Here is a 27,348-nt window from a genome sequence, read left to right on the forward strand (position 1 = left end):
CAGACTTACTTTGTCTTTCTTGACCTTGGCACTTCCGAAGAGTACAGGCCAGTCATTGAGTTGAATGTCCCTCAATTTGGTTTTGTCTGATGCTTCCTCATAACTGGGTTCAGGTGATGCATCTTTATAAGTCTCTCAGAGGGTGAGTTTCAATGTGTCCCATTGCTGGTGGCGCACACTTTGATCACTCATCAAAGGTAGTGTCTGCCAGTCTTCTCCACTGTAATTAATGATAATTATTATTGGAGGGGGAGGTAGTTTGAGAATATGAAATATAGTTCTTCATTTTTAAAACATGCATCAGCAAAATTTAGTTAATTTTCTAAAACGGCTTGGCTTTTTAAACTTTTTCTTCCTGTTGCACGTTGAGGGAAGTGAACTCTTGGTGTCACTGTGTTTCTTATTCTCTCAGGCTGCAAGCCCTACATGCCCTCACTTCCACTTTTTAAAAGTTTTGACATTTAACATATATACAGAAAAATACACAAGTCATAAATGAACAGCCCAACAAGTTTCACAAATGGAACACTCTGGATTAAAAAAAAAAAAAAGCAACATTATTACCCCACTCTAGCAGATGCCCATTTGGGGTCCACTTCTGTTCTCAGTCACCCCTAAAGGTAACATGATCCACCATAGATCTGGCCAGTTTCTGAACTTTAATGGAATGGTACAAAATCTTCTCAATTGGGCCTGACTTCTTTCAGTCAACATTATGATTATAAAATTCATCCTATCAGTGTCACTATATTCAATGGTCACTGTTGTCTTTCCCAAGCCACCAACCAGATTTGGGGTCTTTTATTCCTTTGGTTGTTCAACAAACAGCTACAGAGCATCCAGAACATTAGGCAGAGACTAGCAGTGATGGACACACCTTGGACCATCTGGCCTGTCCACATTCTCTCCACTTGTAACTCAATGGGGAAGCAACAGTGGTTGTCCATGCTGTATCTGGCACTGTCCCAGGTGCTGACACATACCCTGTCTCACTTGATCCTCCCTCCAGTCAATCTAGGAATACATCATTATGTGTATATTGCAGACAAGGAGTCTGATGCTTAGACAGAGGCTTCTGCAGTTCATATTTGGCCATAAAATTAATAGGTGGCAGAGCAAACACTTAAACCCACATCATTCTATGTGTGAAGCGCCTACAGCAGTCACACAGATGCCCTATTTCATGTGCTCTGAATGCCCCTCAGTCTACCTGTAGCACTGGCAGACTGATTTCATGCTCTGTGTCCAAGGCCTTCCTCTGACATGACTGGTCAGCCTAGAAATGCCAAGGTATTAATTCTCCCAGAGATAATCCTTACCCAATAGGGGAAGGAAGTTGCTGGGTGAATACCTTCACATCCCTGTCCCTCAGTGGGATAATTCTGATGTGCATTTTGTGTGCATCCACAGAGGGCCCTGCTGGACTGAGCCCCGGTGCCCCCACAGGGGCCAGCTCATTAATGCACCCATGTTGGATTTCTCCCATTTCCACTGCACTTTCCTAAATCTCACATGGCTTCCTGGAATCTCCTCCCAAATAAAGAACCTGCACTACATCCTTCCTCAGAGTCTGTTTTCAGGAGAATCCAAATTAGGACCCCTCTTCTCTCTGCAATTCCCTGTGATGGGACGCCTAATGCTTACAAATAGTGTACATTCTAGATTATACCCCAGTGGTTAGTTGTACAAATGCTAAGAGTGTCCTCCCTCCCACAGAACACCTGGCTTTCAGCACTCAGCGCCCCCATGGAAGAGAAAAAGAGAGTCCAGACAACCAGTCACCTTGTTCTCTTCCCTCCACAGGGTGCCTAAAGGGAGAGGAGGAAAGGGTGGAGTTTGGTGTGTGGGTGGCAAAGGGCCAGAGCAGAGCAGATCTGAGAGACTCACAAAGTAGGAGGATCATCGGAGGTCCCAAGTTTGGATGCAACAGTTTTGAATAGGGATTTATAACTGTTTAATAGCAAAAGCTTTGGATCTAAAGAAACCTGGCTTCAAACTTGTTCCTCCACATAAACTAGCTGTGTGACCTTGACTGTGTTGCTTACCCCCCTCCATACATCAGTTTTCTCATGTCCTGTGGTGATAATAATTTTGCCAATTCCATAGGGTTGTTGAGCGGATTAAATTTGAAAATTTTATCTCAGGAGATAGATCATTTTTAAGAATTTAGCAATGTGGATGTGCTGGTAAGACATGGACTCCATAGTCATATGGCTTGGGTTCAGATACACAGCTTTTCTACTTACTGTCTCAGGCCTCAGCTTCCACATCTGTAAGATGGGGATAATAAGAATTCAGGCCTCATAGAATTGTTAGGAAGATTACATATAGAAAAACAGAGATTGGGAAGGAGAGAGAGAAAACTTTAAGCAGTGGGTAGCAGATCAAAAGCACTATGTTATCCATAAATCTAGGAAAAGCAATTTGAATCAGAAGCTGTTTGGAGACAGGGAAGGTGCAGTCATGGAGTATGGATCAAGACAGTTTGGGATAACTAACATGAAGGAGGGACATTAGCTGACCAAAAAGAAAAATGCAAAAAGACAGGCCTGGATTTTCCTCTGGGCAGAATCCCTGGGTGAGTTGGAGACCAGACAGGGAGAGGTCAAAACCCTTAGATGTCAGGAGGTGCTGATTCTCTGGTTAAAGTAGGACAGAATGTAAAGCCTTTGGGGAATGAGATAATGTAAGTAGGAGGGATTGGCAGAAGCAGAAGGAAGAAAACAGAGGAGATAGAGTTGAATAGACATAAAAAACACACACACACAATGGATGTCTTCTTCTTCCCCACCAGGTAAACTTGGCTGCTGCTTATATGTCCTTCCTCACCACTGGAAGCACTTCCCAGGAGAGAACAAATGTTGCATCTCTCCCTAAGAGCTCCGTCTACCCAGAAAGCCATCATGTTATTAGACAGGTAGCTTAGAGGAGATTTGGCTGCTTCTCTGTCCAGAGCAGTGGTTCTCAACCTTTCTAATGCCGTGACCCTTTAATACAGTTCCTCATGTTGTTGAGAACCGCTAGCAGGGTCGCCTAAGACCATCGGAAAACATAAATATTTACATTATGATTCATAACAGTAGCAAAATTACAGTTATGAAGTAGCAATGAAAATAATTTTATGGTTGGGGGTCACCACAACATGAGGAACTGTATTAAAGGATCGCGGCATTAGAAAGGTTGAGAACCACTGGTCTAGAGGCAGCTGTGATATGCCCTCTGCAGGCCTCCGTGCCATGCCTACCAGCTTGCTATGCTCTATGATGATTCTGTATTGAAAGTTGTCCCACCCAGCTTCCTGGGTTCTGTGCCAAGACAAAATGGGACAAAATAAATCAACTTGGCTTTCTCATCAAAGACACCTCTGTCTCAACCATCTGTGATGTAGAGGATCAGGGATTAAAATGCATGACTGATGATACATGTTATTTTTGTTTTGTTTGCTTGCTTTTCATTTTGTTGTGCTGTTTTCTGGTTAAAGACTAGATGAATTAAATGTATATTTTTTCCTGCACGAGCTCTATTCTGTATACACTCAGGCAAGATGAAGTCCTTGGGTTAAGTTCAAATTATGCCCTAAGAGGAAACCCGACTTTGGTTGATAAAGAGAGTCCCTTCTGTATCTTGCTCAGATGTTGTGGTCACATTTGACTGATTTTGAGTAGCTCTGAATCTCAGCTCTGTCAATGTTGCATGTAAACCAAGATTTTTACTAGCTACCAATCTATCATGAGAAAGTCCTTCAGTGCAACATGATAATCATAGAATGAAATGCAAAAGGAACCTTTAGATTCTCAGAACCTGATTGGCAAGTCAGCCTCAATCTCTATCCATAAATATGATGGTGGGTGAGGATCTATGCTAGACACATCTCAGACACCAAAGGGCTCTGCTCCACCTGAACACTATGGGACTAGTCACAGGCAGTGTTATTCTTTAGATTGTACATTAGGGAAGTTAGGAGCAAGGGTTCAGAATTCAGACATTCTTGGAATTTTATCCTGACTGTGTTAGTCAACTATAGTGGCAAAAATGCTGCATAGTATTCCATTGTGTAGATGTACCACAGTTTTTTAATCCACTCATCTGCTGATGGCACTTAGGCTGTTTCCAAGTCTTAGCTATGGTAAACTGTGCTGCTATGAACATAGGGGTGCATATATCCTTTCTGATTGGTGTTTCTAGTTTCTTGGAATATATTCCTAGAAGTGGGATCACTGGGTCAAATGGGAATTCCATTTTTATTACCATTTGCAACAGCATGGATGGAACTGGAGAGCATTATGCTAAGTGAAATAAGCCAGGCAGAGAAAGATAAATATCACATGATCTCACTCATTTATGAAATATAATGAACCACATAAACTGATGAACAAAAACAGATCCAGAAACAGAGAAACATCGGTCAGACCATCAAACCTTAAAGGGAAGGTAGGGGAGGGTGGGGGTAAGAGGGGAAGAGATCAACCAAAGGACTTGTATGCATGCATATAAGCCTAACCAATGGACACAGACAACAGGGGGCTAAAGGCATGAGTGGGGGGATAGGGGATTAGTGGGGGATAAGTACACATATGGAATACTTTAATCAATAAAGAAATTTTAAAAAATGATGCCTAACAAACAACCCCTAAAAATGTAATGTAATATTTTTCTTGCTCATGGGTCTGCAGGTTGGTCGGGTCACTCTTTTTCAATCTTCAGGACAGCTGAAGTTTGCTTCAGGTTTTAGGTTGGGTTCAAGTCTATTCTAGATGCCTTTTAGGATGATTCTTTAATAGGCAAGTGCCCAGAGAAGGCTCTTTTCAGGGAAGATGGCAAGAATTCAGAGGACCAAGCCAAGCCATGCGAGCACATAAGGGCTTTCGCTGTATATATTCACCAACTTTCCAATAGCCAAAGTAAGACACATGTCCAACTCAAAGTCAATGGATCAAGGTTTATATGCCACATACTCTCTGAGAAGCACAAAAGTCACATGCAAAGGCTTGAATTTATAATCATCACTGGGAAGGGGGTTAAGAATTGAAGCAATAGTTTATTCCACTATAACTACTAACAACCTACAGAACCTTGGACAATCATTGCAACTTCTCTTTTCTCATTTGTAAAATGAGGCATAATAATACTTGGCTCCTGGAACTGTTGGGAAGATTAAAAGAAAGAGTTAGAGGGTAGCACATAGTCGGTGATTAAAGAGTCACTCAATTGTTTTTGGACTCCTTTCATCCTGATTTCTTTTCCCCTGACATCCTATCAGTAGTACCTCCTTCCCCAAATTCCTGAATTATTTTACTTGGCTTCCTCTCACTTCCAGGAGTGATTCAAATTATTATACTTGCACATAGGTTAGGGCAATGTGAATATCTTTGCAGACTCTCCTTTGTCGTCAGACTATGAGAAAGATTAATTGAGACCCAAGTATCAGCTTTTTGGTTGTGAGGCCCCATTTATAAATGAAACCTCATACAATACACACCTCCACCTTACCCTCCAGCTTAAATATAAAGCGGAGCTCTGAAAGCTGATATTGACCCAGCCTGCTGCAGGGAGAATTACTTCCACACACACTTACCATCGGCCAGTACGGGGTAAGAGTGGGGCCGCTGACCTCTAGAAGTGAAATTCTGAGTCCTTGTCACATGGAAGTAGAAGAATACACAAGTCGTGCCAGAGAATGCATAAGCCATACAAGAATATACCAGAAAGACTGAGAAAAAAAACAAGGAAGCAAGTGCCCTTGAGCCATCCCTGTACCCTAACTTTTCTCCTTTCTTCCTTATCAGATAAGTCATGGTCTCTGTTCCCTGTCACATGCAGACGAGTAGGGGAGGTAAGAGAGGGCAAAAGCATTATTCCAGTGGAAGACCTTTCATGGGAACAAGAGAACAGGGGAGAAGCAGTTTCCCTGATGATCTGTTTTACAAATAAGGAAGATTAATCCCTTTCTGGAAACTTTCTAGCCAGTGGAGAAATCAGTAGGTTTAGAGTCAGTGGTCTGGACTCATATCAATAAAGGATCAAGTTATCTATTATCACAAGTAAGGTTGTGTTACAAAGCACTTCAAAGTTAAAGAGATTAAAACCCAGCCCAAACTACAAATCAGCACTGAAGGAAATTTAAAGAAGACATAAATGAATGGAAAGACATCCTATGTTAGTGGATTGAAAGACTTACTAGTATTTATAGATTTATTTACAGATTCAATTCAATCCATATCAATATCTCAATGACGTTTATTTGCAGAAATAGAAAAACCCATCCTCGAATTCATATAAAATCTCAAGGGACATCTAGTAGTCAAGACATTCTTCAAAAAGAACCAAGTTGGAGGACTCATACTTTCTGATTTCCAAACTTACTACAGTAATAATAACTAAACCAATATGGAGTTGGCATAATGATAAACATCTAGACAGAATCTAGAGCCCAGAAACAAACTAACATGTGATCAAGTGATTTCTGACAAGGGTTCCAAGACCATTCATTGGGGAAAGGATAATACTTTCAATAAATGGTGCTGAGGAAACTGGATGATATCTATATGCAAAAGAATGAATTTGGACCCTTACTTATTACAATATACATAGGAATGAACTCAATTTGAATCAAGACCTAAATATAAAAGCTAAATCTATAAAACCCAGAAGAAAACATAGGGAGGAAGCTTTGTAACATTGGATTTAGTAATGATTTCTTGGATATGACACCCAAAACATAGACACCAAAAAAAAAAAAAATCAATAAATTGAACTTTGTCAAAATTTAAAACTTTGTGTATCAAAGGACACTACCAAGAGAGTGGAAGTCCAAGCCACAGAAGGGAGGAAATATTTTCAAATCAAATATCTGATAAGGTGTTAATATCCAGAACTCCTACAATTCAACAGCACAAATAAACAACTCAATTCAACTATAGGCAAGGGACTTGAATAGACATTCTCCAAAGAAGATATACAAGTAAGTGCTTGAAAAACTGCCCAACATCACTAGTCACTGGGGAAATGAAAATGCAAATCAAAACCACCATGAGATCCCACTTAACATCCATTAGGATAGCTATTATTTTAAAACATTATTATAGTGGGAAATAAATGTTTCAATGATGTGGTGAAGTTGGAACCCTCATGCACTGCTGATGGGAATGTACTCTGATGTAGCTGCTGTGGAAAACAGTTTTTTGGTTCCTTAAAAGTTAAACAGACTTACCGTGTGACCCAGTAATTCCACTTATGGCTATATACCCAAAAGAATTGAAAGCAGGGATTCAGATACTTGAACACCAGTGTTCACAGTAGTGTTATTCACAATAACCAAAAGGTAATCAACAGATGACAGGAAAAAATATGGGTGAACTTTTGAAAATGTTTTGCTAAGTGAAAGAAGCCAGACACAGGAACAAATATTATATGATTCCACTTACATAAGGGACCAAGAATAGACAAATTCACAGAGACAGAAAGTAAATTAGTGGTTCCTAGAAAATGGGGAGTAGTGGAGGGAGAGTTACTTTTAATGGGTACAGTTTCTGTTTGAGACAATGAAAATGTTCTGGAAATACATAATGGTGATGGTTGCACAACAGTGTGACTGTACCTAATGCCACTGAATTATATATACTTAAACTTAGTTAAAATGGTTAATTGTGTGTGATACCCTACCACAATATATTTTAATAGCTCTTAAAGCGGTAAGCATTTGTTGTTCCTCTAAATTCTGCAAATTGACCATTTAGGCTGCACTCAGCTGGCAGGTCTTCCAGTCTCATCTGGACTCACTCATGCCTGTATGTATGGTCAACTGCTGAGAGGGCCGGAGGCGGGCTGGGTAAGGATGGCCTCAGCTGGGCTCACCCGGATCTGCTCCATGAGTGTCTCATCATTCCCCAAGCCAGCTTGTTCACATGGCAGCTGGGCAGGGTCAAAGCTGCACCACCTCTAGAGGTGGGGGTTTGAATAGGCATGGCATCACTTTGGGTGTACTCTCTCGGCCAGAGCAAGTCCTGTGGTCAAAGCCAGAGGCAAGGGGTGGGAAACAAGCCCCATCTCCTGGATACAGACAGGAGGCAGGAATTGGCACCATTTTTTGCATCAACCTACCACAGTCTGACATTGTCAACACAGAGAGGGTAAGGACACCCAATGGTTTATGGCCAGATGGGCTCACATATCTAACCTAGGATTTGTTCACAACAGAGGGTCAGTGCTTGTCCTCGGAAGTTACAGGTGCAGGAAAGTATATACAAACTCCAGTTAGGGATCACCACTGTCTCTCCCAGGCATTAAGCATCTGTCAGATTATTTTTCAGTCAAGCCAGCTACTTTAAAGACTTAGCCATTGTAGGAGCAGTAACACCTTGGAGCAGCGGAGACATGCAGAGAATCTTCAGAACAACAGGATTTTCTGGAGCTGGAAGCGAGGCAGGCAGTCCCAGTGCAGATGGGAACTATAGACTCAGTGAGGCAGTCTTGAGAAAGGCTTCATGGTTGCCAGTGACAGAACTTGAACTAGACCCCAGATGCCCAACTCACAATCCAGTGCTCACCGTAAAACATCGTGGTAGTCTCATTTTCCTTGAAATATGCAAGCCCAGCTCAGCTATTCAGGAAACTTCACCTGTTCTTTGGGACCTTGCAACTTCCCTGAGAGCTTGTGAGAAATCCAGAATCCCGTGCCCGCGCCAGACCTGCTGAATTAGAGGATTGTTTAAATGTGTTCTTATGAGGAAGGAAGGTAAAATATGGGCACTGGTAATCGCTCCCCAAAAGGTTGGTACTAATGTACAATGAAATTCCACATAGTAACAGTTTGGCCAGTTTTAAATACCATAAAATATTGAGAACCAAGAAAAAAATATAAATCATGGAAGAGAGAGAAGATAATAAAAGAATACAGATATGTAAACCTTGCATGTAAATATAATTGATAGAGTTGAGGTAAAAAAAATTTTTTTTAAAGCCTCCTGGAAGTCCTGCTGAAACAATTACAAAATTTTTATCAATATAAAAGGACAGTGGGAGAAACAGTCTTTCCTACAGGAAAGTAAAGGTTTCTAATTATAATTTGTAAATAAATGATTCATGAGATCTTTCTGTGGGGACACTAAATGGCAGTGAACCGCCTCTTCAAGAAAATTCCGAGGGCAACAGAAAGACTAGATGCCATTTGCTTCTTGCAGTGTCTTTTTGCTAAATCTATGGTCACAATATGAAAACACAATTGATGGAATACAATTTTGGAAAGGGAAAGATAATATAGTTTTGTTTGGTGCCACTCCAATGTAGTTTAACAAAAGCATAATTTACATATAATAAAAGAAAAATCATGAATGTACAGCTTGTTGAATGTCTAAAATACGTGTATATTCATGTGCCCACTTCCCAGATCAAGATATAGAACATTTTCATCAATCAGAAACTTCCCTTGGGTCTCTTCCCAGTGAACACCTTAGCTCTGGAGTTAATCATTATTCCAATTTTGATCACTTAAATGCAATGTTTAATAACTAAGAATGTTTGGTTTAACTGCCTAGCAGTTTTATTTCTAGATTAACAAATTTTTTAACATTTATTATGCCTTAAAGAGATCATTTTCATGTTTGTCAAGATTGCTTTGTCAGGTTGAAAAATAGCAACAGAAATGTAAGCTTCTGATACTCAAAGGTAAAATTTTGTTGACCAAATTTAAAGTGAATGTGCCTTGTGCTTCTTTATATAATCTATAAGAGAAAGCAAATGATTTTGGCATTTAGCATTGTATATTACTAATATTTTAAGAACCACTTATTCAGTTGTTTTTACAAGGGGAGGTTGCAATTGATGTGTAAACTATGCATTTTGTTACTGAATTTTTAAGTGTCAGAAACTCCAGCAAATATGATGTTACAAGATGTTTCTTTTGTTGGTGACAGAATTTTGTAGTTATTGAGAAAGCTAAATGTTCCAAGAAGCCATCAACTTGTCTTATCCCAGTTCCCATAATCCTGAGTTTTAAACATTCTTTCTTAAGAAAGATATTTTTTAAATCCTCACCTGAGGATTTTTTTCCATTGCTTTTCAGAGAGAGTGGAAGGGAGAAAGGGAGGGCGGGAGAGAGTGAGAGAGAAACATCATTTTGAGAGAGACAGTTATGGACCGTTTGCCCCAACTGGGGGCGGGAAGCAAACCCTCAACCTATGCACATGCCATTGACTGGAAATCGAACCCCTAACCCTTCAGTATGCAGGTTGATGCTCTAACCACTGAGTACACCAGCCAGTGCTTTTAAGAGAGTTTTGTATTTTAAAAGTTCTTGTTATATTAAAACATCTCAAATTTTAAAGACTTTTAGAAGATGGAATAACAAAACCTTAGAGTAGAAACGGACAGAAGCCTTACCTCACAAACAACTGAAATTTGCTAAAGCAAATTGATATTTAATGGCTAAATTAAAAAATAAAATTAAGTGATGATAGGATGATAAATAGAACCACAAGTCTAACCATAAGGCTATGCCAGTTTAAAATAAGTTTAGCCATAAAGAAAAATCTAAAACTAACTCAAAGATAAGCCTTGGCCATACCCCTGCTGATATTTCAGGCTGACTCATCTTTTATGGGCAAAAGCAGATGGAGGGTTTAATGATTAGCACAATTCAGGAGCAGCCTGCCACCCCAGGACTCATCTCTAGTGAGTTTCCACTCACATAATGCCCCTTTCTCTCCCCACAGCAAGGATTCCCACTGCCCACCCACAGGCACACAAGCCTTTCCCCTTCCAGCAGGCAGCTTCCCCTGCACTGGTACAAATGGGCCCAAGTTCTAGCTTCTATGCCTCCTTTCTTCTGCATCTCCCTGCTCTAGCTTGGGTGGAGGAGAGGGGTGCATAGATGAAGTGGGCTCCTTAATCTAGGATGGCCTCAGCAGTCGTGGCTCATCTCAGATCCTGCAGCTGGCCAGCCCAAGCTTGTTCATCTGGGAGAAGCAGGGGACAGAGAGGGTGGCAGCTAGCAAGGTTTCTTGCAGACCAGACGAAGAATGGGGATAATGTCAATTCTGCCACTTTCTCTTGTCTATGCAGGCCATCCCAGGTTCAAGATTCTACTACCTCCCAATACAAAGACCTTCAAAGTCATATGGAATGGGGAGGGGGAGTAATTGTGCTTATTCCACAGGTAATCTATCACAGAGACTAATACCAAACTGCATTGCTCGGCCCCTATGTGATACATTTTAGTGAATGCGCCTTCTTTTACTCCCTGCATGAGTTTATATCTCACCCTGAACTATGGAAAAATAAAACATTTGTTCAGACATGGTCAACTCTACAGATACCTTAAAATCAAGCTGAGATGAGCAGTTCCATTCACAGGTCTCGGTGCTCTGTCTCAGGTGTTAGATGCTCAATATCATTTTTTCTACCAGCATATTAGTAGTTCATGTCTGGTTCATATCTCAAACTGCTCCTTGGTATCTCTGGAGCTGCTGTGGATGTCCTGGGCTCCGTGGCCATTGCCAGTTATGAAGAATTAGCCTGGGCATACTTGATGGAAATACTAAGATAAAGTGTGCCCCTGCTTATTCTCATTTATTTCTGGTCTGCTTTTGAATTTTGGATCCACTATAATCATTGTTATTATGATATATTTGTTAAGGTAATTCCATCTGTTACATCTCAGTAAATAAGCTCAACAAAATACCTGGTAGGAGTGTATTTTTCAATCACTAAATATACAATGTGGATTTTCACTGGGCCCTGGCATCCCCTTAGCACTGAGAGTAGTCTGCTAGATCTTATCCATCCTGCTACAGAGAAGAAAAGGGATTCTTTGTAACTTTGTCCAGGAACGTGATGCACATCACATCCTGCTCAAATCCCATGGGTAAGAATTGGTCCTGTGGTCTATCTAGACGCAAAGCGGTCTGGGAAATGTGGCTTCTGGCTGGGGGTGGGAGAGTGGGGAGAGCACACACCTTTGGTGGTCACCTAGTAGCATATCTGCCACATTGAGTAAGAGTACTGATATATATGCCCCATAGGGAAAGAGAAGGGAACCCTGTTTTACTTCATCTTTACTTTTTTATTGTACAACTAGAGGCTCCGTGCACGAAATTCGTGCATGAGGGGTGGGGGTCCCCTCAGCCCAGCCTGCACCCTCTCCAATCCAGGACCCCTTGGGAGATATCCGACTGCCGGTTTAGGCCCGGTCCCAGGGATCGGGCCTAAACCAGCAGTCGGATGTCCCTCTCACAATCTGGGACTGCTGGCTCCTAACTGCTCACCTGCCTGCCTGCCTGATTGCCTTTAACTGCCCCCCCCACTCCCGCCAACCTGATCACCCCTAACAGCCTCTGCCTGCCAGCCTGATCACCCCTAACTGCTGGCCTGGTTGCCCCGAACTGCCCCTACCCGCCAGCCTGGTCGCCCCTTACTGCCCCCCACTGCCGGCCTTGTTGCCCCCAATTGCCCCCCCTGCCGACCTTGTCATCCCCAACTGCCCCCCCCTGCCTGGTTGCCCCCAACTGCCCTCCCGCTGGCCTGGTCACCCCACACAGCCTACTGTTCAGTCATTTGGTTGTCCCTCACTAACCCCCCTGTCAGCCTGGTCACCCCATGCAGCCTGCTGTTCAGTCGTTTGGTCGTCCCTCACTAACCCCCCTGCCTGCCTGGTTGCCCCACGCAGCCTGCTGTTCAGTTGTTTGGTCATCCCTCACTAACCCCCCTGCCTGCCTGGTTGCCCCACGCAGTCTGCTGTTCAGTTGTTTGGTCGTCCCTCACTAACCCCCCTGCTGGCCTGGTCGCCCCACGCAGCCTGCTGTTCGGTCATTCATCCAGTTGTTTCTGTCGTGACGGCCCCTGGATTTTTATATATTAGGATGTATCAGTGTCTAGAAAAGGTATATAGGTTACCCCTTGTGTCACATTTTTTAGACCCACCTTTTTCACTCTGGCCATTGCTGAGGCAACTGCTACTCACTTCAGTCTCACCATTTACCTCTGCTTTGGGACAGGGAAATTTCTTTACTTTGTCCCTCTGGGACACATGTGGGTGTCCCCTCAGACATTCTGAGGCAGGGGATTGGGAGCAGGTTGATGACTATGTCCATGTTCATTCCCTTGACTAGTCAGCTCTGAGACTCATTCTTCACAGCTTTTCAAAACACTGAGCCCCAGTTGTCCACAGATAATCAGCTGGATAATTCCCCCTTGAACAGGCTTCCCTCCTTCCTGCTGTACCCTCCTCCCTGTTCCTGGTCCTTACTTTCCAAAATATACTACTCACATGCAAGCCATTGTCTTGCTCTGCTTTGAGGAACTCAGGCTAGGTCAGATGAATATGGAAAGGTTGAAGAATAATATGAAATGCTATTGACTACCCAAGTTAAGAAACATATTGTGGACTCTTGTCTCATTTATCTCAGAGATCTCCCTGCACTTAGAAATGATTTTTTGTTTGACTAAATGAATAAATTAATGAATGGAAATACTAATACAGACATCATTGTTCCCTAGACACTAAACCGAAAAACAGCCAGCAAAGAGTATATAAATTTCCAACCTCAGCATTCGCAGTCTCAAATGGACTTTTAACGCAAACATAAAACACTTTGGTCAAACTGCCTTGAGTTGACTTCAGCGTGAATGCCTCACATCCCAAGCAGCAAGAACCAGGGCTATGAACTGCCCACATTTGCTTTGCCCAGTTAACAGTAAATAGAAAGTCGCCTTCAGGGATTATCCATGTATGGAACTGGTCACTACTAGTAAATGTACTGAATTATCTGCGCTTTAAGAAGTAGAGAGAATGGCAATCACTAGATCATTTTCCAATTAACTTAACTAGGAAATCTTGATTTCTACAAAATTTAGAAAACCTTTCTTAAACGCATTCTACTTTTTTTGTAATTTGTGTAGAACATAATAATTTTAGCTAGTATAGGAGTTGGTTTCTTTGGATTCCACATAATTAACATTATTACGAGATTTATTTAAAAGGGTCTTAATGGTTAGAAACCCTCACCACCACTTCCACTCTGAGATATTCTGCCCTAAGTCTCATATTTTCCTGGAATATGTGATTCTCAATTATTCACCCAATTAACCCCACCCCCTATGGTTACCCCCCCAAAAAAGTGGTATGTAGAAAACGGAAAGAAAATAGATCTGAGGTCTTTGGGTTTTTAAAAAAGCCAACCGCCAGTCAGTCTTTCTTCCCATAAGGATTCAAATATATCAGGTGCATATGTTTGCTGTGATTATGTTCCCAGCTGTTTCCAGCCACATTCTTTCTTAAAAACAAGGGAATTGGTTGCCTACAAACAGGGCAAGAGTTTAGATAAATTGCTTAAAAGCAGATACTTTCTGAGAGAGTCCTGGTTTGTTCTCAAGTCATGGGACTATTTAGCTTATTGACCTCCTGGCAAGTGTTTACCCAGAAAGACAAAATGAAACATATTCTGGAGGAGGGTGGAAGACATTGTTTTTGAAAAAGAAATGTGAGGTCTTATTAGGGCAAAGCTGTTAATTACACACTCTGTTATTGTCAAGGTTGATACAGCCAGTGAGAGCAGAGGCACTTTTTCATCTCTTCCCAAGAACAAGGGGAGACAGCTGTTCTTAGGGACAGATCCATTATAGCTTATCACCAGCCAACAGCCTGAGGAAGGAGCGCCATGAAATATGTCCACTGTCACCGGGAGCCAGAACAGACGCCGAGCCAGCCCCTGCACAATGGAAAGACAGTGAGAACCGTGGCTTCCAACTCAAATAGATTGGGTTACATTGATTCTTTTTAGTGCCTGGCTGTTCTGCAGCATGAAATTCACTGATACTCTTGCAGTTACTCTATTATTGATCTCTATAAAACTGCACAATCTTGCTTTAATAAGCATCAGATAGTGACAGTAATAAATAGCGGTTCTTACATTTTTAAGCCTGGTTAAACTGTGTTGTAAAATTCCGCACGTTTATATTTCATGAATACCGGTCTGCCGCTTATGGTTCTTCAAAGGGTAGTCCATGCCAGAGAAACAAATACTGTCTCCATTCTCATTTAACTGGTCTTCCTGATTAAATAAGGCTATTTACCCTTGTTTTTAAAAAATCTAGGAGGTGGGTCATGTCAACAATTTATTTCTAATAAACATTTACATCATGCAAGCCCCTTCTTCCTAACAATGATTTAATAGTTTTCATTGAAAGAGGGAAAGGCAAGTGCTTTCTTAAGAGTGATACATTTATACCATCAGTAAACATTTCAAACACTAAAAAGGAGATTTGAGAGAAACCATGCCTCAGTACACTATGCTTTGGTTTCTTTGATTTTTTAAAATTATATACAAAATTTTCTTATTTTCAAATGTCTGCAACCACACCTCCCTTCTATGGTACCCAGGTTTTATTCATGAATAACTCTGAGACACAGAACTTCACAGTAAGATCATGATGATATAAAAGCAGGAGTTCCAACATGGTGAAATCTGTTTCAGTCTTCATTTTGGGAAAAACATAATAAATATTACACCTCCACAGGAAACAGGAACATGCTAAATAATATGGTTCCCAACAGCCAACTATAACATCATATAATTTTAACATAATATATACCTATATATTCAACACTGTATGTACATATAAAAATACATTTAACACTACGCTCTCTCTATATATAAAACATAAAATCCCACTCTACTAAAAAAGCAAATCTCAGCCTAACATTTTCATTATGAAAGTAATCCTGATTGTAGAAAATCTGGAAAATACAATGACCGCATTGAGTTAACAGTGACCAGCAGACCAGCAGAGTCATTGCCTGGGAGTTTGTTTGAAATCCAGAACCTCAGGCCCCCTCCTGAGACCAATTGGATTAGAATCTGCCTTTAACAGAATCTCCAGGTAATTTTTTTGCACATTGAAGTTTGAAAAGTACCTGTATAAAATATAAATCACCCTAATCTCCCCACTTAGAGATGACTACTTTCAATATTTTACTGCATTTTTATTAACCTTTCTTTTCCATGTACTGGTATATATATACCCTATCTAATAAAAGAGTAATATGCAAATTGATCGTACCTCTGCTACACCCACAAGCCATGCCACCAGCCAATCAGGAGCAAGTATGCAAATTAACCCAACCAAGATGGCTTTGGCCATGGAGCAAACAGGAGGCTTGGGTTTCCCTGGCAATGGAGGAAGCCAAGCTTCCTGCACACCCTGGCCGGCCCAGGCCTCCACTAAAGGCTACAAAGTTTCAATTATAGAAGATAAATAAATCCCAACAAAAATGGCTGCAGCCACGGAGAGAATAGGAGGCTTGGGTTTCCCCGGTGATGGAGGAAGCCAAGTTCTTGGCCTGCCCTGGCCTCCACCCAAGGATACAAAGTTTCAATTATAGAAGATAAATAAATCCCAGAAACCAGGGCCTCCGCTTGGGTCGCCAGGGGGTGTGGCCAGCCTGCAAACCACCACAGGCCCCTCGCCCAGGCCACCCCATGCCCCAAGGGAACCCCCACCCTGATCCAGGACACCCTTCAGGGCAAACCAGCTGGCCCCCACCCGTGCACCAGGCCTCTATCCTATCTAATAAAAGAGTGATATGCAAATTGACCATCACGCCAACACACAAGATGGCTGCCCCCATGTGGTCAAAGATGGCTTCCCCCATGTGGACACAAGATAGCTGCCACAAGATGGCCAGCAGGGGAGGGCAGTTGGGAGGGATCAGACCAGCAAGGGAGGGCAGTTGGGAGGGACCAGGCCTGCAAGGGAGGGCAGTTGGGAGGGACCCAGGCCTGCAAGGGAGGGCAGTTAGGGGCAATCAGGCTGGCAGGGGAGCAGTTAGACATCAATCAGGCTGGCAGGGGAGTGGTTAGGGGGTGATCAGGCTGGCAGACAGAAATGGTTAGGGGCAATCAGGAAGGCAGGCAGGCGAGCAATTGGGAGCCAGCAGTCCTGGATTTTGAGAGGGATCCCAGATTGGAGAAGGTGCAGGCTGGGCTGAGGGACACACACCACCCCCTCCGTGCATGAAATTCCGTGCACAAATTTCGTGCACTGGGCCTCTAGTGTGTGTGTGTGTGTGTGTGTGTGTGTGTGTGTGTATATATATATATATATATATATATATATATATATATGTTTAGTTTCATTGTTTTAGGTCTAATGAGTAGTATTGAATATATATTAACAGTTGTAATTATTTTGAAGTACATCTGTTTAAATTTAAGACATTTGTATCTAAAATTACTAATAGTCATTTTTAAAGTCTTCTAAATCAATTATCCTTTTACATTCAACATATGAAGCTGAAATTTATTTCTTCTATATGTTGCTTGCAACTTTTTTTACCTAAATTATTATCAGCCTAATTTAAAAGTAAATTTTACCCATAAAATTGTTAAATAACTACCTTATTAGTACTTACTCTATGCCAAGAATCATGCTTGCTTTTCACACAAATTATTTCATTGAAACATCAAAATAATGCTATGAGATAAGGATTTGTTCTCACCATTTTATGGATTAAGAAACAAAGGCTTTAAAACATTAAGTAAGTTGCTCAATATCATATTGCTATGAGCCTAAGATTCAAAACAAAGATAACAAATATTACATTGTTTTTTAAAAATGTTTTTCCTTCCTCAGTGGATAGTCTTTATTTTTTTCTTAATAACATTTAGCTCATAACAATACTAATATTTCTACTTGCACATTAACAAATATAGAGAATTCTATTTATGAAGTTTACCACTATAATTTTGTATGTGAACTGCACATATGTCTCTGGATGGTGGGAATGCAGACTAGTGCATCCATTATGGAAAACAGTATGGTGTATCCTCAAAAAATTAAATATAGAACTGCCATTTGACCAAGTGATCTCACTTCTAGGAATATAGCCTAAGAAACACGAAACACCAATCAGAAAGAATATATGCACCCCTATGTTCATAGCAGTGCAATTTACAATAGCTAAGATCTGGAAACAGTCCAAGTGCCTATCAGTAGATGAATGGATAAAAAAGCTGTGGTATATTTAGACCATGGAATACTATGCAGCAGTAAAAAAGAAGGATCTTTTACCCTTTGAGACAGCATGGAAGGACCTGGAGTTATTATGCTAAGTAAAATAAGCCAGACAGAGAAATACAAACATCACAAGATCTCACTCATATATGGAATCAAATGAACAAAATAAACTAACAAACAAAATAGATCCAGAGTCATAGAAGTATGGAATAAACTTTGACTCTCAGAGGGAAGGTGGGAGTGGGTGGGGGGATGGGTGGGTGGGAAGAAATCAACCAACAAACTTATAAGCATATATATGCATTAGGGGCCCAGTGCACAAATTTGTGCACCTTGAAAGGAACTGTGGGCCACCGTGGGCACAAGGGCGGGTCTTAGCCGATCTGCCATGCCCTCACCCAGCCCCTCCTGCCATGGCCCCCGGTCCCCTGTCTGCTGGCAGTCCCGCTCCTGCCGCCACCGCTCCCATATGCTGATGGTGCCAGCTCTGCTCGCACAGCGTGGAGCTATTGGGGCCAGCACCATCAGCAGGTGTGAGTGGCTGCTGCTGCTCCATTGCCCCTCAGGAGCAGAGGGAGGTGGAGAAGCCCTCAGGGGCAATAGGGGCCAGCACCAGGCGCCGGCAGCAGGTGTAAGCAGCGGCTTCAGTGCTGGCTGCAGGTGCGAGCGGGGCTGTCACCAGCAGCAGGTGCAAGTGCCAGGCAGGACCGTGGCATGTGGGAGCAAAGAATTTTCAGTAACCACCAGAGGCTCACCCAATGACAGCAACCAGCACCCCGCCTTGGTCTGGCGCCCCCACTCACCTGCTCCACCATCCTGCCGCGGCTGACACCCACCATGTTCCGTGCTCTGCTGCCTGCTGCCCATGCCTGCCATGTTCCACGTGTGCCCCCTGGCATGTCCCAGCAACCGGATTTTTGGTTCAGTTGTTCCCCATTCGGTCTATTTGCATATTAGGGTTTTACAGAGAGAGAGAACCCATGGACACAGACAATAGTGTGGTAAAGGCCTGGGGCCAGGGGTGGAGGTGGGCTAGAAAGGGGGTCAATGGGGAAAAAAAAAGGGAACATATGTAATACTTTCAACAATAAAGATTTTTTTAAAGTTCATAGAACAGCAGACTTCCCACCATAGAGGCCACTGATTAATGTGTATGCAGAAACAGTAACTCTCTAATCTCTAAGAAATCTAAATGAACATATTTGGGGGCCAAAAACATGTGAATACTGTTTATGATTGTTTGGTTTTCAGTTTTCCAAACACATTTATTGCACAATTATTGAGAGAAGAGGCTCTTCCACAAGAACTTTTTATGTTATTGCTTAGTCACTTAAAATATTTATAGATAGTATGGATATAGACATACATATATTATAGATACCATATATTATATCTAGTAGCTCTCTGTGGATGATAGATGATAGATAGATAGATAGATAGATAGATAGATAGATAGATAGATAGATAGATAGATGCCTTCTTTTGGCATCTAAATCCCTTTTTCTCAGTATTCTGAGAAACAAAGTTAGTTTCAAGTCTTCCCATTCAATTCATTAAGGAAATTGGAAGGGTTTTACTGATAAAATAGGAAGATTTAAAGGACCCAACAGTTTCAAAGGAAATATTCCATAATGCGCTAATCTCAAAGAAATCACATAGGGAAGGATTTTTTTTTTCCTTTTATATATCCTGGTAGTGAATTTTGAAGACTAATAGTTCAGCCCCCATCATAGCCATATTTTTTCATTTTCTGAAGATGAACAGTTTTTCTGGATATAAATTCCAAAGGACAAGTGATTCAGATGCTAATTTGATATGAGCAGGGAACTCTTTCTTCGTAATCACAATTACCTTCATAGCCTCAAAGATGGTGGCATTCTGAATACATTCTCATCTCTGTCATCTTCTCGATCAGTCAGTGAGTGATGAGCTGGTAATTACCTCTTTTTTCCACCATCGAATTACTTCTATTGTTTCCTTCTGGAAGTACATAAATGATAATTCTCCTCTTCCTGAAAACTTTCCAAGATTTTTAGTTTGTTTTCTCTAATCTTTTCTTTATAACTTTTATGTTTTAACTTGCTTTCATTGATGAGCATTAAACTTAATTTATTTCATATTTACTCATTTTTATCTACCTGAAGTCTATGTTTATTGAAGGCATTAGTATGTCTTAAACATTTGTAATCCCTACCCCTATCAACCTCTACAATTCCTGGGGACTGGGAAGTATTGCTAAATATCAAAAGAAATTACCCATTTTACAAATTGGAAAATGGATAATAAAAGAATAAAATGAATCACATTTGGCTGAAATTGAGACCAGAACCTAGACTTGTCCATATTCTGTGAATTCAACTCTTCGCTAAAGGTAGAGTATGTAATAGAAATATGCTCTTCAATGACCCATTTTTGATGGGTTGTGATATCACACATCAAACCTTTGAATTGCCAACTGGTGCTAATTTGTTTAGCTCAAGAGTCTGAAGAGTACTTGGAAAGAAAGCTAGACTGGGAGAAAGGGGACTTGGGTTTCAGTCCCAGGTCTGTGTCATACCAGTTGGCAAAGTAAACTGAGTCAGTTTTGCTCAGTAAAAGGAGAAGATGACCTAGATGATTTCTAGATTCCTTCCAACACTAAGATACTGGAAATGATTCTGTGGTCCTAGACCTGAATCATCTATTTAGTGGTGGGAAGCATGAAGGTAGACAGAAAAGATTAATTGAGATGTTAAGACAGATAGCATTTAGAGAAATGATTCCCCCACACACAGGATATAGACCCAAAGATAACATTAAATATGAAAAGTTCTAATATAGTTAACTATTATTTGGCAAGTTCAGAGAAAGTCTGGATAATATTTTTGCAGAAGGATTTTTCCATGTAGATCTGATAATTCAGAAGATACTTGAAGACCTTGGCATACCTTACAATCACTCATGTGGCCCATCAGTCAATACAGATGCCTGGGCCAGAAAGCTACCATGAATTTCTTATATAATTTTCTTTGAGTAACCTGCCAATTGTTCATAAAAGAGAATAAGAATATGCACAGGGTAATTTCTATCCAGAATTATGGCTAAAAAGACTTTTAGTTGATATGCTGTGATATAAACAAACTGATGCTATTTTCTTTAAAATTCCTGCAAATAATAGCGAAGAGGAGACCAACAGTTTAAATCCACAGAGAGTAACAGTACATATGTCTAAGAGGGTTTGAAGAGCATCCTGAACAAATAGAAAGAGAAGTTGTAAACCAGTAAAATACACCTGAAATGCAATAGGAAGCTTCTCAAATAGACATGATATTTTTGAGGGTGAGTTATTAGCATTCATACTTAATGCATTAAAAAATGCCCATTTCATCTTTTCCCCTTCCTGGGCTGCTCATTCTTCTCTATTCACGTGTATTATTCCTCCACATTCATTTATTGGGGTGAGCATAAAAACATTGCTGCTCTGAGAGAAAAAAAAATATATATATATAGTATATCATGATATTCTCTGTCTGGGGGGAGGCTCCAACAGAATATCACCAACTTTGGCAATCAGCCAATCAATTTATTCCCTCCCACATACAACCACAACATATATAATGGAACACTATTCAGTGATAAAAAGTAATCATGAAAAAAATATGCTATTAATTCACAGAACAACCTGGATAAACCTCAAATGCCTTATGCTAAGTGAAAGAAAGCAGACCAAAAGTCTCCAGAGTGTGTAATTTCATTTATATAATATTCCAGAAGAAGCAAAACAATAAGGATGCAACAAAAGACCAGTGATACCAAGGGTTTAGAAGGTAGTGTCTAACTAAGGAAAGCTCAGGAGATTTGGGATTAGCAGGGGAACTAATCTGTATAGCACTGTAATGGTGAATGTATGGTGCTTTGTATTTGTCAATACCCATAGAACTTTCCAGCACAAAGAGTACACTGATGTATGCATTTTTTAAGTCAACCAGGAGATCAGAGGATCCCAGGATGGAATGCAGACTGACCACAAAAAAAATCTATTATGTATATCTGACTGGCATAATCTCATAAAAGGGAGTGTGGGGGGAAAGTAACTTGGGAAAACAGTGCTTTGAATGGAAACTGTAAGACTAAAGTAAAAAAGAACTCTATATAAGAACTATACTCTGGTTGGCTAAGTTGTTTCCCATGCTGGTATGGGTCAATATTCTGAAACTGCTGTACATGTACACTGGGATTGACTAAGTAAATGAATAACAGATGATGAGATCCAGGTTTTTCACTGTCACAGAACTGGGAGGAGGGGGCAGTTCAGATAAGGGGGAAGCTAGAATGAACCATGTGGTACTAGGTTAGGTTCAAAGATAATAGTATAAATTCATGTTTAGCTTAATATAGACACAGATGGGTAGATATAACTATAGATGTGTGCATTTACCTGTATAAGTATACATGTATACAGTTCCTCATCATGTTCATGAGAGGGCCAGGAAGCTATGACACCCCAGTAGCAATGAGCACACCCGGCACCCAGATTCTAGTTTCTAATATCATTCTCCAATAACAAGGCTCCTTGGGAAAATGGCTGATTCTAGGGCAAAGCAGGGACAATACAAGGGAAGCCTGGAGAATCTTATAGTGCCAGAAAGTAAGACATATTCAAAAAAAAGAAAAGGATGGGGGGGAGGGTGCTTGTCAAAGTGACACAGCAGCCAGCCTTAAAGAACTCTCAATAACCAAAGATGGAATCATTTGAGCAACAACACAAATAGCATAGCATTGGATTATAACCCAAATATAAGTATCCATGATTCCATTCATACTAATACAAATAAATGATTGAATAAATAAGCAAATATGGAGAATAGATAAGTCCCCTGTGCATAAGAATTCAAAATACCCCCCTCTTAAGGGCTTGGCTCCGCTTCCCTAGAGTGTGGGCTGCACTAAGTGTCTACTTCCAAAGACTGAAATATGGAAAAGGGTGTGGGATAATGTAACTTCACAGTGTGGAAACCTGGCAGGCACTACCTCAGCCAGGTGATCAAGGTCAACATCATCAGTGCTAAGTCATGTTGGTGGTGTGTCCCCTGGATATGATGTAATGAAATTGGTTCATTACTTTGTGGTCTTCTTCCCCAAAACCAATATCCCCCATGTAATCATGAGAAACACTTCAGACATCCTCAATTAAGGGACATTCTGCAAAATCCTGACCAGTACTTCTTAAAACTGTCAAGGTCATCAAAAACAAGGCAAGTCTGAAAATTTGTCACAGACCAAAGGAGACATGACAAATACATGTAATGAGGTGTACTGGATGGGACCCTAGAACACTGGGGGAAAAAATGAATGAAGTCTGCATCAATTGTGGAGTTTAGTTAATAGCAATGCAAGGTGTTATCAACGGGGAAACTGGGTGAAGGATGTATGAGAACTCTATTCTCTTTGCAACTACTCTGTTAATCTAAAACTATTTAAAAATTAAAAGTTTATTCAAAGGAAAATGATAGAGACCAAAAGTATTAGTCCAGGGCTAATTTGGACAATGGGACAAGACCTTGTCTTTCACTGTATATCCATAGTGAAATGGGTATATATGTCCATTTCAGAGAGGAAGGGAGAGGGAGAGATAGAAACATCAATGATGAGAAAGTGTCTTTGATCTGCTGCCTCCTGTACGCCCCACACTGGGAATCAAGCATGCAACCGGGTATGTGCCCTGACCGGGAATTGACCGTGACCTCCTTGTTCATAGGTCAATGCTCAACCACTGAGCCACACCGGCTGGTCCACTGTGTATAGTTTTATAAGCACTGATCTAGGAAAACATTTTCCAGGATGACTTTGACTTTTTCTTCAGTTTAAAATCTTTCTATTGTACTGAGATGGTGTTGAATTCCTTGCAATTTGCTCAAAGACATTTTTATCTTAAAATCCTGGAAATCTGAAGTCACGACACTTTGTTCTTTGTTCTTTTGTCCGCCCCCAACATATTTTGCTGCAAACCTTGTCATCATCAAGGTGCAGCCCACTGGGTTTGTAAGTGGTTTGTGACTTCCTTCTGTTCCCGGTATTCCGGTTCTATTTAGGCCCATTAAAGGGAGCATGTGGACTTGACAATTTGTCACCAAGATTCAGGTACACCTACCTCATTACCAAGCCCCCAAAATTCAGTGATGATGCTACATGGAATTGTGGTCATAACAAGTATTGCAGTTATATACTTAATGAAACATCACCTTTGATCATGAATTAAATCACATGAGTAATTTTCATGCTGCTCTCTGTTTATAGTTCAGAAAGTTCTGTTTTCTTCTAGAAAATCTGATAAGTTCAATTGTTATGTGTCTCCCACGAAAAGATAAAAAAACAAAAAGTGCAAACATTTATGGGTGTGTTAATATTCAAGTAACAATGTTTTACTAGGTTTGCAAATAATCTGGATAATGAATATAAAAACATAACAAAACTCCTTTTACAACCAAACACTTATAAACTGTTAAAATTTTAACACCAGCTTATTGTTAGGTGGTGAGGGTTGATTATTAAGCAGAGGGATTTCCCATGAACTGATAAATAAGATAATGATAGCCAAAAATAGTCTTCTAAATGGCTTTCTTTTCCATTCCCCCCCCCCCCTTTATTCTTATTGTTGACACTATTGCAAATGTCCCAATTTCCCCCCAATTTGCCCCCTCCACTAAATGGTTTTTGATGTTTACTTGATCTCTCCATTGAGATAGGTAAGGAAAGTTTTGCAATTTGAGATTATTATTTAAGTATTTTATTTATTTCACCGCTGAAGTCAATCAACAGTTTTTTGGTGTTTTTTATTTTTTTATTTTTTGTGTGTTTTTTTTGTGTGTGTGTGTTTGTTAGTCCTCACCCGAGGATATTTTTCTATTGATTTTTAGGGAGAGTAGAAGAGAGAGGGAAAGACAGAGAGAAGCATCAATGTGAGAGAAACACACAGACTGGTTGCCTCCTGCGTGCACCCGGACCAGGGCCAGGGACGGGGAGGAGCCTGCAACCAAAGTATGTGTCCTTGACTAGAATCAAACCTGGGACCCTTTGGTCCACAGGCCAACGCTCTATCCACTGAGCCAAACCGGCTAGGGCCTTAAATCATTTTTTTAATGAAATGTTCTTCTGGGGTCTGTTTTCCTCTGGTTTAAATTGGATGGGGTGGGCATGGGATTCCTCCATCAATTGTTTGCTTTAAACAGAATTCCCTTTATTATTCCCAGACAATCGTTCGAGGAAACAAACCCTGCCAGGAATCCTCCATCAACGGCCTCCTGGAGGATTTCGACAACATCTCGGTGACCCGTTCCAACTCCCTAAGGAAAGAGAGCCCGCCCACCCCGGACCAGGGCGCCTCGGGCCACGGCCCCGGCCACCGGGAGGAGAACGGCTTCATCACCTTCTCTCAGTATTCCAGCGAATCCGACACCACCGCCGACTACACCGCCGACAAGTACCGAGACAGGAGTCTCTACGGAGACGATCTGGATCCGTTTTATAAAGGCAGCCATGCGGCCAAGCAGAATGGGCACGTGATGAAAATGAAACATGGGGACGCCTACTATTCGGACATGAAGCCTTTGAAATCCGACCTGGCCAGATTCCCCATCGATTATCACACACACCTGGACTCGCTGAGCAAACCCGGTGAGTACAGTGACCTCAAGTGGGAGTACCAGAGAGCCTCGAGCAGCTCGCCTCTGGATTACCCGTTCCAATTCACGCCTTCCAGAACTGCAGGGACCGGCGGCTGCTCCAAGGAGAGCCTGGCCTACAGCGAGAGCGAATGGGGGCCCAGCCTGGATGACTACGACAGGAGGCCGAAGTCATCGTACCTGAATCAGACCAGCCCGCAGCCCGCCATGCGGCAGAGGTCCAGGTCGGGCTCCGGGCTCCAGGAACCGATGATGCCCTTCGGAGCAAGTGCATTTAAAACCCACCCCCAGGGACACTCGTACAACTCCTACACCTACCCTCGCCTGTCCGAGCCCACAATGTGCATTGCAAAGGTAACGTCCTCTCTGCCTCCTTGCCTCCCGAGTGGGAGACCCTCCACCAAGGTGGTGCGAGCATCGCCTTCTTACATAGTCAGATTCTCAAGTGCTGGGTTGTCTTTTAAGTGAGAACCCATATGGAAATTCTGATTTCCAGCCCCCAGCCCCAAGAGCCGAAAATTTAGGGCAAGACACATTTATTCATTAAAGTAAAGGTCTGTGGGGAATCTTCTATGGGGTTTCTAGTTAAAAGGCAAAATAATCGTGTTTATTTGAAAGAGAACTTAGTACAATATGAGCACATCGCATTTATCGTAGCGTCTCTGTTAAGGAGTATGTGATTGTAGATCGTTAGATGGAATAATACAGTGGTTTCTGCATTCTGAAAAAGTTTATGTGGCTCCGCTGAAAAGGAAAAAAAAAGATCAGGATAATGCGGTAAGTTTTTAATAAAGTCAATTTTATTCCACTTGAGGCACAATTCTTCATTTTGAGAGTATGTTCTTTCTATTATTGTTGTCTTGAAATGCCATTTTTTTTAAAATGAAATTTGGGGATGATAGATAGAAGCTGGTTGCTGGGCCTTTTCTGTGCTTTTTATTTTGTTTTGTTGTAACTCCTCTGTTGGTTAAAAAATAAGTTTAAATGTCAGCTGCTGCAAATTTTCTTTGAAATTTGAATGGTGATGACATCCCAAAGTTTGGGGACCACTGTTGTAGAAGTTCCTGAACCTGAACGTACTCACTTGGAAAAATACCTTGGAGAGTGTGCAAGTGGTTCATTTTTCCATGGTAACTTAGAAATGTTTTTGCTACCTCAGCTGTAGAGTGAAGTGAAAATGGGGCATTTGGTGATGGATTACGTAGAGGTCTCAAACTAGTTGAGAGGGATGTGACTTCTAGTAGCGTGATCACGTATGCTTGTACCAAATGCTCTCTCTTCAGCAGCTTGATGGGAGGCGAGCCTGCCTGCATGCATCTTGTTTTATTGATTGTAAATAGTCAATATTTTTTTTTGCTTACTATTTCTCATAAACCCAACCCAATGTGTTGAAGTCATTTAGGGACATGCTGGTAGTGACTTTAACCACACTTCAGAGAGGAAAAAAAAAAGACAGAAAAAACTCTCACTTTAGTTTCCAATACATACAATGAGAAACAAAGACCTAAAATATATACGTCTAGTTAAAATTTAAATATTGAGAATGTTTTTTATCTCATTGTGTGAGTTATTTGAACTCCTATGATCGGGGTATCATGACTGCCTTTACTTCTTATGTTCTTACCAGGGCAATTGTTGGAAAGAGGTCTGTCTAATTGACCAACACGAAAAGCTCATA

At 41.2% G+C, this 27,348-nt stretch overlaps 1 protein-coding gene across 1 annotated transcript in view; it reads left to right on the top strand.

The window, feature by feature from the left end:
• The window catches only part of PAK5 (p21 (RAC1) activated kinase 5), a 148,034-nt gene that overhangs the window by 82,928 nt on the left and 37,758 nt on the right, over positions 1-27,348 (top strand). The window contains exon 3 of the mRNA XM_008141087.3: positions 25,239-26,024. Coding sequence (XP_008139309.2) covers positions 25,239-26,024 — 786 coding nt within the window. The remainder of the gene's footprint in view (positions 1-25,238; positions 26,025-27,348) is intronic.

The sequence above is a fragment of the Eptesicus fuscus genome, chromosome 12, assembly GCF_027574615.1.
Source record: "Eptesicus fuscus isolate TK198812 chromosome 12, DD_ASM_mEF_20220401, whole genome shotgun sequence".
Lineage (NCBI taxonomy): Eukaryota > Metazoa > Chordata > Mammalia > Chiroptera > Vespertilionidae > Eptesicus > Eptesicus fuscus.